Below are 12,609 nucleotides of genomic sequence, written 5' to 3'. Positions count from 1 at the left end.
AAAACAAAACCATCAACAATAAAACAAGTCATAAAAAATCACATAGAAAATATACTGATAAAATCTTAAATTGGATCCAAAGAAACTGGCCGAAAGTGCAAGTTTCATCTGATGAGGTCATAAGTTTTGTTATTCAAGTGGATCTCTTCTTGTTTTTTACTCCCACACATAAAGAGTATACTATTCATTTATCCTTCAAATGTGAAAGGTTAATAAGTGCTGATGTTGTAGCTTAGTATGGAATAATGTTTTAATGGCCACATCTACACTGATCACTTAATTCAGTGTAGACAAGGGCTGATAACATGGTGCAAAACCACCTTAACAAAACCTTGCTTCATGTTAACCAAAGTCTTAAGACCTGTAAGGACAGTTTGACCAATATAATATATTTTTTTCCCTTTTTAATTAGAGCGCATGACCAGGAATGTGCTTCGGTAAAAACTGGCTGGGGGAACTCTCATCTAACTTGTGGTCTGGTCCCAATCCATCTAGCAATGTATGTTTACTTTGATAGAAAAGGCAAATTCCATGTTAGAGAGTATTGGGAAAGGAATAAAACAACCAATATTTTACTTCCAGTACCAGATCAGTATGCTTTTCAATACTACTTGCAGGGAAACATGAGGGAGAGGGTATTACTCAACACATGTTTGACGTTCCATAGACACATGACTGCCTATTAGGGTTGTGCATAATTTCGTTTTTAATTTTCAGTATAAGCATTAAGCAACTTTAGTAAAGCCAAGAAAACAAAGTGTTTAAAAAACCAATCCTTTTTCTTTGTCTCAATCTCCATAAGCAATGGCACTGGGGAGGAACTAGCAAAGTTAATCAAAAGGAGACTGAGAACACAGCATATTTAGAAACGTAGTTTGGGAAGGTGAGGCTCCCTGTGACAGAGAATGCAAAAGGTCCTGCCCTAAACTACATTTCCCAGAATGCAGGGCTCAGTATCTGAAAGCCCCAAAGACAACTGCTGTTTAGAGTCAGTCTAATAATAATAAATGAGATTATTGAATCTGCAAAGAAGACTGAAGTAAGTAAGTAATAGCATAAATCTGTGCTAAATTGAAGTCATGTGGTTGTTTGTCATAAAGACAGGCAAACATTCAAGGGAATTGCTGTTGTTGCATTTCGGGATGATAAATTCCCCAAATATCTGTAGATGTGTGAATCTTTCTGAAACCTCTGGGGATTGATGCCCTGGTTATCTTGTGCATTGTATACAAAATTCAAGTAGATAGCACAGATTTTTTTTTAAAAAAATGTTGTTTATAAAAACTGAAAATTCCCTAAAAATCAGTGGATAAATAAAAAATTCTGAAATTTGGTGGGCTAAACGTGTAGCATGTTTGACTCCAATAGCTTTAAAAAAGAGGGAGAAAGGAGCCCCTGAAGTTTCCCCAATTATAGTAATTATGCGCAATTACCATAACAAAATACAGTAGAGTCTCGCTTATCCAACGTAAACGGGTTGGCAGAACGTTGTATAAGCGAATATGTTGGATAGTAAGGAGAGATTAAGGAAAAGCCTATTAAACATTAAATTAGGTTATGATTTTACAAATTAAGCACCAAAACATCATGTTATACAACAAATTTGACAGAAAAATTAGTTCAATACACAGTAATGCTATGTAGTAATTACTGTATTTACAAATTTAGCACCAAAATATCATGATATATTGAAAACATTGACTACAAAAATGCGTTGGATAATCCAGAATGTTGGATAAGCGAGTGTTGGATAAGTGAGACTCTACTGTAGTAATGAAATTTCATTACTCTCGTTAGAGTAACAAATTTTTCACAAACTATACTTTAGAAACAAAATGCCAGTGCCCCCCAGTTTTGTAATGACTTTTGAACCATTTTTAATGGATCACACATCCCTATTGCCTATAGGTCAGGAGAACACTACTACTACTACTACTATTATTATTATTATTATTATTATTATTATTATTATTATTATTAATTGAAACACAACAAGGTGAGTCCACAGCAGACACTCTGCTGGCTGTTGTATTGGATCACACGTCAGACACTTCCCAAGTGTCTAGGACTGTGTGATGTATCGGCGAATAATGCATGCGGATCCCAGTAAGGTGGCCTTCTGCAGCTGGCAGATGGTAATTTTGTCAGCGCTGATTGTGTTTAGGCCAAGGTCTTTAGGCACTGCACCCAGTGTGCCGATCACCACTGGGACCATTTTGACTGGCTTGTGCCAGAGTCTTTGCAATTCTATCTTTAAATCCTCATATCGTGTCAGCTTTTCCAGTTGTTTCTTCTCAATCCTGCTGTCACCTGGGATTGCTACATTGACAATCCATACTTTGTTTTTTAACACGATCATGAGGTCAGGAGCATTGTGCTCCAAAACTTTGTCTGTCTGAATTCGGAAGTCCCAGATATTATTATTATTATTATTATTATTATTATTATTATTATTATGTTTATTTATACACCACTTTTTCTCTCCACAAGAAAACTCTAAGCTAGATACTAGGCCTTTGATCTGGTCCAGAGTTATTCTGAGTTTTTGTTTTTTATCTCTTAGCAAAACTTCCAGTTAAATTACTTAAAAACATTTGCAACGGATCTAGTTTGATTAGATGTAGGAAACGTTAATTCTTTCCTTATATCGTTTGTTTATCTAAACCATTCCCGTCTTTAAACTGCCGTTATATCTGCAGTGCAGGCCTTTTTTATTTGCAAGGAAATAACATTAGAGGGAATCTAGAAGGGGAGAGAAAGCATGTGAGGAAAGATCCCACCTCGAACCTCCACTATGAACCAATTTTGAACCACTCCACCAGCTTGGTTTTATACAAGGGGCAAGAGATATAATCTATGATTCATCATTTTCCACACAGTTGGTCTTGTGTCTGTTTTCCTCCTTTCTCATTTATTCCCCTGGCTTTTTCCCTCCATTGCTCTCTTTTTCTCCTACCTTTTTCTCTACCCATCTTTTTTTCCTGCACTCCAATTTCCCATTTTCCAGTTGCACATTACAAGCCACCAGTTGGAGATGAATGTAATACTAGAACTACACTCACAGAAAAGACATGCCAATTACTGCGGCACAAATCTTTCTAGGCTCCTGGGATCCTGATCCCCTTCACATGTGTGCAAAGCCCTATGTTTAAAAGGGGATCACATATATGGGATATATTGATTTATACAGGAAATGAAGTATTATAATATTTTTGTGTTACGGCATTCTCTTTTCAATGGTCCAAGTTTTTTTTACAGAAAACCTCAAATTCCCAAATCATAACTTACTAGGAATAATAGTTACTACACTGAATCCAAAGGCTCAGTTCTTTTATGTTGAAACCATGCTTTTAAGGGGGGAGGGAAGAGATTTTACTGGGTGTATGAGCAGCAACTCAGAGTCACATATCCAAATATTAGTAATACTATGAGGTTGTTGGTAAATATTTAATGAATATATATATATATATATATATATATATATATATATATATATGTTTGCTAAATAGATGAAATAGTGAATGAGAACCTCACAAGGTCTTGTCGACATCTGCTCATGCACTGAAACCCATAAAAGTACATATCAAGGCAAAGATTGTCCGTGTCTTCCTTAATCACTCTGTTCAATAAAAGCCTGGGAAACCAGATGACTGTTGCAAGATGATTCCATTTGGTAAGTCAAGCCATCTGGTTGGACATTTAAAGTGCTGTGAAATGAATGCAGTTAAACCAAACTATGGGAGGATAAAGCTGGTAACTGGATACAAGCTGGAAATGTAAAGGGATTAAGGAAAAAAACAAATGGCTCCAGTAATACAATGGCAACAGAAATGTCTGAATATGGAATTTTTCATGGGTAAGTTAATGGGAGTTAGGAAACAAAAGAGAGGAAAGAAGAGAATGGCTTTCCCTTTGAATGGAAATTAAATGCACACTTCAAGGTACTTAAAATATATTCTTCAAATTTGGGAAGTTTGAAGGTATATTATCAATATTGTTTCCTTAAGAATGACATTATTTATGGGACTAGGGTTTGAAGAGGAAGCCTAAATATTGGCATTTACAAAATTGTGCATTTGGAGGTTTTATTTTTCACATATATAAAAATAGATTTTTGTAAATGAATGTTCATTGTAGTATATTGAACAGAAGTACTGAAAGAAACTATTGGCAAAAACATTGAATTAAGACGAGGATATTTTTAAAAGCATCAAGGCACAGCACCCTATTAAAGCACGGATGAGCGCCAGCTTATATCATCCCCTCTTTTAGCTATACTGGCTACATCTGAAGGTATGTGCCCCCTGGAAGGCATGTTGTCCACTTGTTTTTAATCTGTGGGGTTTTTTTTAACTGATGCCTAATTCTGCAACCTCATCAGATGGGGAAAGAGTCAGTGGCATGCTCCACTTTGCTGTCCCTTTAAGCACGGAGCCCGCCATCTCCCATTACTCACATACTACTATTTCTGGCTCACCTCTATCAGCTCTAGCTCCATGTGGGGACATGAGAGAAGCCTCCCATAAGGATGGTAAAAGCATCAAAACATCCCTCAGCAACATCCTTGCATACGGACAATTCTCTCACACCAGAAGTTTCTCAAGTTGCTCCTAATACGAAAAAAGCTACCTCCGGCAGGGCTTTTTGCTTAAAGGGATGGAAAAGTAGAGCATGGTTGTTGTATGTCTTTTGGGCTTGTGTGGCCATATTCCAGAAGTATTCTCTCCTGACGTTTCGCCCACATCTATGGCAGGCATCACCCTAATTAGCATTGACATGATAGTTGTTGGAGTGGTCCAGCATTTCTTGATTTCTTGATAAACCAACCTAGACACAGTATATTATTTGAGAACACAGAAACGCCTGACCACTCCAACAACTATCATGTCAGACTACACAGAGAAGCCATTGAAATCCACAAGCATGTGGACAACTTCAACAGAAAGGAGGAAACCATTAAAATGAACAAAATCTGGCTACCAGTATTAAAAAAACTCTAAAATCAAAACAGTAGATGGGAAGCAACACTCTGAGGGCAGAGGAGCCCCAAGGACAGCTAATGACTCTGAACAAAGGATGCCCCCCCCAGGCAAGAGACAAACCTTTCCAATGCTAATAAGGGTGATTAACTGAAACATTAGTGCTGGCTTCCAACTGACAAAGGACTCTTGTCACACCCTGGACTCTCAACAGATATATATTTACCTTCCTTGCCTAGTTTATCCATGCCTCACAGCCTCTGAGGATGCCTGCCATAGATGTGGGCGAAACGTCAGGAGAGAATACTTCTGGAACATGGCCACACAGCCCGAAACACATACAACCCTGTGATTCCGGCCATGAAAGCCTTCAACAACACAAAGTAGAGCATGTTGCTGCTACTACAACTCAAGAGCCTTCTCCGTTGCCTTTGATCAATGGGGAGAAGCCGGATGATTGAAGCTTTCCCACGTGGGATCGCCCTGTCAGTAAGCCAGGCGGTACGGGGCATGGGGCGACGGGTTTCCCACGACCACTGATGGCAGTCAGAGTGAAGAGGTCCTTAGTGCGCATCATGCTATTGTTTTATAAATGTTCATACAGGTTGAAGGAAGTTGTACATCTTATTCCTTATTTAGGGACATTGTAAAGAACTAATGGTGGTCCAAAATATTTTAAGGGAGGTCTCACTAACAGAGAAGAAAAGGTGAGAGAATATACTGTTTTCGAACAATGCTGCAAACTGGAAAAAATATGTCATGTTCAATTTCATTAACAAAAATGGCACTAACCCTGTGGGAAAGCTGTCAGAAATGCCAAACTATAGGAAAAGGAAGGAGAGAGCTAAAACACATTAGTAGAATCTATACTTTCTGAGGTTCAGTCCCTTGACTATTCAGATAACACAGGGAATTCAGTTTCCCTCCACCTGGAATAATAGTTATCTATTTAAATGTTTGTTGATGATATGCAAATTTAATGACACCCCTGGCCTCCATCAGAGGAAGACCAGTGTGTGTTTAGTCCAAGCATAACATGCCAAGATTATGGGCTGAAGAGGTGGGGCTTCTGATCCCATTTTAGACAGCTCCACCCCTTCTCCAACCACTATGGATCTTAACGTTTCCATCACATTTTCTTTTCTTTTTTAAAATCATTTTTATTGAAAACTTTTTAATACATAAATAATAAAAAAGAGAAAAAAAGAGAAGGGAACAGGGGGGGGGGCGGGGGGCGGCGGGAGGTAGGGTAGGGTAATAAGTGAAGGGTATAGGATAGTGAAAGGAGAAACATGTAGGGGGGGGGACAAGGGTATGGGGAGGGTCTGTGAGGTAAGTTTATTTGTTGGTAGAGATGTGATAAAGTTCCTTCTCGTAGTTCTTGAATTGTGAGAGGGGATGATTACAGTTTCTGAGAAGGGGCTTTCTCTTTCTTGGCTATTATATTTGGTGGTTTTAATCTTCCTTGGGTTTCCTGGATCTAGTTTCGCTACCTTGAACTGTATCTTTACTTGTTTTTATGTACTCTTCCAGATTTGTCCAATCTGTTTCTTTTATTGGTTTGTCTTGGTGGTTCCTCATCAAGAATGTTAGCCTGTCCATATTCTTTATCTCCCATATGTTCATTAACCATTGGTCTGTGGTTGGTATCTGGGTTGATCTCCATATTTTGGCAAAAACAATTCTTGCTCCTATGACTAGATATTTAGTATCTTTTACTCGTTTTTATTTAACTTCCTGTTTGTTAGACCAAGGAGATATAGTTCTGGCCTCATTTTGAATTTCTTTTTCATTATTTTCTCGCATTCTTTATGTATTTCAATCCAGTACATCTTTGATTTGATACAAGACCATCACATGTGGTAAAAATTACCCTCGTGGTCTTGGCATTTCCAACACTTTGTATTTATATCTTTGTTTATGAATCCTAGTTTTTTGGGGGTGATGTACCATCTATATAACATCTTATATTGATTTTATTTTAGATTGGTGGCATAGGTAAATTTGATGTTCTTCTTCCAGATCTTTTCCCATTCCTCAAAATTTATGAGTCTCTGGCCCATTGGGTCATGCAGTCCTTGACATGTTCTGTCTCGGTGCTCCATTCCAGTAATTTTTATAAATTTTTGTGATTGACTTGTTTTCTGATTCTAATATTTTTTCCCATTCTGAGTTTTTCACCATAAAGTCTTCTTTTTTATCTCTATTGTATTGTGCCTTTAGTTGTCTGAAGTTGAGCCATGTTAATTGCTTAAATGATTTAAGTACCCCTTCTTGTGGTTTTAGGATGTATTCATTGTCATTTCTTATTAAAATGTCTTTGTACACATTTTCTTTCACATTGTAGATTTTGCTGGTTGCTTTAGAAATGGGTAGGTTTTTTCTTCTCCTCCCCCCCCCCCCCCCCCCCACCTACTCTACACTGTGGATTTGAGGGACTTGGAAATTGGCATGGGTCATTCCTTAAATAGGTTATCTCGGATGGTTTTGGGGGATATATGAGTCGGTGAGCATCTGATTGCACAATTGGTGAAGTATAGAAATTTAGACTTCCCCCAGAGTATCATGTGACCAAGGGGTTGGGGATAAATTTGCCATTATTTTCCTCATCAGGGGCCTCTTGGCTTGGATAGCTTTTCAGTTTTGGTACTGGCCTGGGAGCAACCCTGTAGTCAGGGATTCCTCCCAGGGCCAAAGTTTTTTGCCCAGGAGGTGCGGTCTGCCATTCAGCTTTTCATATCATCAATAAACATTTAAATAGGTAACAATGAATAAACTTTCTCTTGTTAGCCCGTGTTCTCTTTATTCCTGTGCTAGGACAGCAACGCTTCTAATCAAAAACCTCCTGAGAGCAACTTCTAATTCATGCATATATTGAGATAAGTGGGCCAATTCAGATAGTTTCCAAAGTCCCTAACTTTAACTGAAGCAAATATGCAAACATTTCAAACATATATACCATAAATAATTCCAATGTGAGAGACAACACTATGTAAGAAAATGTCAAGAATTTTCTGTTGCTGGTTTGAAAGTGTTGTTCCATGTTTCATTGTGTGGCACTTACTTTGAAAGCAGTTGTTATACTCCAGAAACTTCATTTTTGTGGCTGCTACAAATTATGTTGAATTGGTTGAGACGCTATGAGATATTAATTGAAAAACAATAACAAAATGTACTGCAGGAATACTGCAAAAACAAAGTTTTTGCAGTCTAAAAAACCTTTTCCGTGTTTATTTATGATAATTCCAATTAGAAAATGACATTTGTAACCAAGAAAAAAAAAAGTGTTACATGGTGTAATTAAAGCAGTTTCGGAGTATCATCTTACCTCAATAATAGTTCCATTCAAAACACAGCCATTCACAGGTTCTGCAAGAAAGATTGTGCTTATTAGTACTGGTAACGTCAACATAAGTATGACAATTTTAATAAAACATAATTTCAATTTTATTCTAGAACCATCCCTGTGAATATTATTATAATGTACTTATCATAGCTGCTGTGCATCACAGAGATTTCTTTTGTCCCTACTTGCAGCCCCTCATTCAAATACCATTCAAATGTATTTGTAATTTGAGACATCCTAGGCCCTGAAGTTACAGAGGCAGCATTAAAGACCAAAGGACAGTTCTTAGTTACGTTTCCCCTGGAGATCGCATGGAGAACTCATAAAACATGTTAAATTAAGAATCAACCACAGTTGCTCAGAACATACCATTGAAATAACAAATGACATAATATTTCTGTGTTTAGAAATTAGCTTTTCTAATGTTTGCACTAAAGAGAGAATAAACATCTTGCACAGCACTACATTTAATACAATATGAGTTGAAGCAATACTAGAGCAAGTTCTTTTAACTCTGCTTTGAAAGAAAAAAAATCCACAATTATCCTAGCTGTTTAAATGCTTTTGCAAGCATTGCTTTTAATGAAAATTGTCATTTTCCAAACTCTACTTCTAACAGGTTGCATCAACCATTGACCCTAACTGGCTGCCACTAATCTTGCTCCTGATCCTTGTTCCTTTACAGTTGGAGTGTGGCATTCTCCCATACCTCCTTCCTGCACATTTTAATCATGACTGTCCTCATAATGCCTTTCTCTTCCAGCAAGAATACCCAGATTGATTTTTAAACAAGCCATTTAAAAGCATGTTTCATTGTTTACAATATAAATGTTATGCCCTTTTAACTGGCATTACATGTCTAATCTATTATGAAGCTGATTAAATAGAGCAGTGGTTCTCAACCTGTGGATCCCCAGGTGTTTTGGCCTATAACTCCCAGAAATCCCAGCCAATTTACCAGCTGTTGGGATTTCTGGGAGTTGAAGGCCAAAAACACCTGGGGACCTATAGGTTGAAAACCACTGAAATAGAGGATGGATGGTATAAAGGAATGACTGAGCGGAGAGGAGAGGCTACTTCAGGCAGGAGAAAATCTTTTATATTCCACCGCTGCCACCAATATCACAAAGAGCAGAGTGGGGAGCACCAAATATATCGGACACCTCTCCACTCTACACATGCTCACGCAAGCACACGTATGTGAGAGGCGAGAGTATACTGCTTGATTTTAGATTTTCTTTTTAAAATGGTAGCGGCCACCAACCTAAAATGTCTTTAGGATTTTTGTTGTTAAATGTGTCTGAGATAAGTTTCTCCCATTCCCCGCCCACACTGTTTCTACCCCTGGCTCCCAAACTGATGTTCACTATGAGGCTTTTCTGTGGTATTTTAATGTTGTATTGCTGGAACTTTATAAAGGCTTGATGATGGAAGATATACATTGTGGAGGCTCTTGAAAGTTGAAAATAGAATAAAAAATTATTTTCTTAAAAACAGGCAAATAATTACTTCAGAGAGGTTCATAAGCGTAATCGGTTACAGATGTTCTTCAGCTTAATTTAGTTGTATGTTTCAGGTTACTTCACTTAGTTTCAAACAGTTCCAACTGACCAATCTATCTATTGGTCTCAAAAAACCATCGCTCTATTTGCTGAGAATAGACACGGGTTCCCCATGGTTGTTAATTAACTCTAACCTAGAATCCTTCTATTAACCAGCCCAGTAGTGAGAGTCAATCCCTTGAGTTATCTTCCCCTCAAGAGATCCAAACTGCCTGACTTAGCCTGTCAGTTTCCACAGCTTTCAGTTCTCTCTCACACACACACCCTCCAAACTGCTCTTTCCTCTCCAAACTCCAAAATCGAACTCCCTGGAGCTCTTTTTTTTCTCTGCACTCTAAGACTTGGCTCCTCCCATCTGCTCTGGTTGGCCAATCCTAGGAGTCTCTCTCTAAGCTTCTCCCCTTTCTAACCACACTCATGATGGCTGTCTGGCATTCTTCTACAAAATGGATGCCTCACTGTTACCCAGGCTTCATTCTTGACCTAATAGGTAAGTTCACTACAGATGGCCATCTGTCAGGGATGCTTTGATTGTGTGTTCCTGTATGAGAGGATGGCCCCTGTGGTCTCTTCCAACTCTATAATTCTATAACTCTATTGTACAAAAATGTATTTGCTTTGATTTATGGATGGACCATTCCTTACCACAATGGCATGTGGGACAGCAACCAGTCTTTTGGTCACAGTGCAGCTCTGTTCCAAATGGGCAATCAAGAGATTCCATCTGTGCACATGTGACATTCTTTGTTTGAATAAAGACTTCCTCATTCACTCGAACACATTCTTTTATGATACATGGGTTTGAAAGGGATTGCCACTCAGAACCCACCTATGAATGAAAGATATCAAAAGATTAAATTATATTGGAAGATGACATTCTTTTGCTGCATAAAGCAACACCTTATTTTCTTATCTGCTTACTGCGGAGCAATTTGCTTGCTATATGAAGACAACTAGGTGAAATACTGTAAACTGGGATTGGGATTTCTGAGTGACTGATCCCAGGCTGTGAAACTCCTTCACATGGAAAACTAAGACCCCATCAACACTGACCACTTGATGCAGTTCAAAGCCAGCTTCAAACTGCAGCAACTAGACAACAAATTCCCAGGAAAGTGTGCAAAAGAAAGCCCTTAATGTGAATTAGTGCTCTGTGGTTTGTACAATTAATTACCATCTGAGCCTCAAACTGGTTCCAGGATTTCCTATGTCATCATCTGCACAGCGAAACCACTTTCTTCAATGCCAGTTTGAAACTACGTTAAGTGGTCGGTGTAGATGGGGCCTAGGCTGACCTCCACTCTGCTATCCTTCTGACAGCAAACTGCAAAATACGGATTAACTGCCGGTGTAGAATTTTTTTTAATGCAGATGTGTGTAATGCATTTTTATCTTTATTGATATTGTGATGTTTTTAAAATAATTGTGTATTATATTAAATTATTGCTGTTTTAATTTGACTTAATTTTAGTTCTATTTTATTTAATCCTGAAACTGACTAGGACCTCGTGTTAGGGTATAATTCAAACAAATAAATAAATGTAGAGTGGAATGGAAGACATCAGACCAGACAATATCATCATGCTTCTTAGTTCTTAAAGGAATACAAGCAGTATGTGGTTTTCTTTAACTCTCTCATAACTAAAATATTTATTTAAGTAATGTGGTAGTATTTTATACTAGACTTTAAAAACAATACACATTGGATGAGTTTGCAATGAAACCAGTTTGTGGACTGTTGAACTCTGGCTTGATGCGACATTCAAAACCATAGTGTGTTAAGCAACCTAAACAGTTATTAGAACCATTGTTGTTTATATAGGAACCCTGGATTGTTTCAACTATGGCTTGTAAAGTTGTATGAAGCCATAAATGTGGCTTGTCCCTACCTTTTCCCCCCAGCAGATACATAACATGCAGCCAGAAACATCTGGCTGCCAGACATAATCACTGTTGTTGACAATGGTACAAACTGTTGTAATTAATGGCCTAATATTTCTTTTTTCATCCACCTACTAAAGAAAAAGAAACATTTTGTGTATAATTTAAAATCATGACTTACTTCGTGCCAATGGACATCTTCATTTGCATCTCCTCGAGGTGAGTGTAAGATCTCATCACACATGATCTTGAAACATTTCCCACAGCAGGATCCTTCTTTGTTGAAGTATTTATACCCCTGGAAAAAAATAAAACGATATCAGACTGTACTACTGTATCTCCTAATGGTGACAAGTAAGAAAAAATATCAATGCACTCACTATATGAGATTGTGACTTTGAAAATCAGCCATAAGATACTTTGTAAAAGACAATAATCATGCAGCTAAATAGCACAAAATCATCTCTGAGGTTTTTCTTTACTACTGAAATCTAGCACTTAATTAACATTCTTGCTGCTTCTATTCTGTCTTTAGTAAAGCAATTGGGGCTGCTGTTGTGTGCCTTGAAGTCGTTTCTAATTTTGAGTGACCAGGAGCTTAGCTAACAGGGAAGTCCAAGGAGGGCATTTCATGGGGGTGTGGCAGAAGAGACAGCATAAAGTGAGCTTGTGATGTTGGGGTAAACATACCTAGACCTAGAGTATCTTTTGGTAGATATTGTTGGGTTAAGACTGTTTCTTTGTGTGAGCTGGGAAGAAGTTTTCTTGCTTGTGGACTCAAGTGTTAAGTGTTTTGTTGTGTTTTAAAGAGGTTACGTCTGCTGGGTTAAGACTGATCATT

General features: G+C 37.9%; 1 protein-coding gene across 1 annotated transcript in view; it reads right to left on the bottom strand.

The window, feature by feature from the left end:
• vwf (von Willebrand factor) overlaps positions 1 to 12,609 on the bottom strand; it is a 197,532-nt gene that overhangs the window by 24,581 nt on the left and 160,342 nt on the right. Inside the window, exons 44-46 of the mRNA XM_062981993.1 lie at positions 11,950 to 12,066; positions 10,533 to 10,716; positions 8,308 to 8,348 (exon numbers count right to left, since the gene is read on the bottom strand). Coding sequence (XP_062838063.1) covers positions 8,308 to 8,348; positions 10,533 to 10,716; positions 11,950 to 12,066 — 342 coding nt within the window. The remainder of the gene's footprint in view (positions 1 to 8,307; positions 8,349 to 10,532; positions 10,717 to 11,949; positions 12,067 to 12,609) is intronic.

This window comes from Anolis carolinensis, chromosome 5, assembly GCF_035594765.1.
Source record: "Anolis carolinensis isolate JA03-04 chromosome 5, rAnoCar3.1.pri, whole genome shotgun sequence".
In the NCBI taxonomy this organism is placed as follows: domain Eukaryota; kingdom Metazoa; phylum Chordata; class Lepidosauria; order Squamata; family Dactyloidae; genus Anolis; species Anolis carolinensis.
The sequence above is the reverse complement of the archived record's forward strand: the minus strand, read 5'-3'. Positions and strand labels throughout refer to the sequence as shown.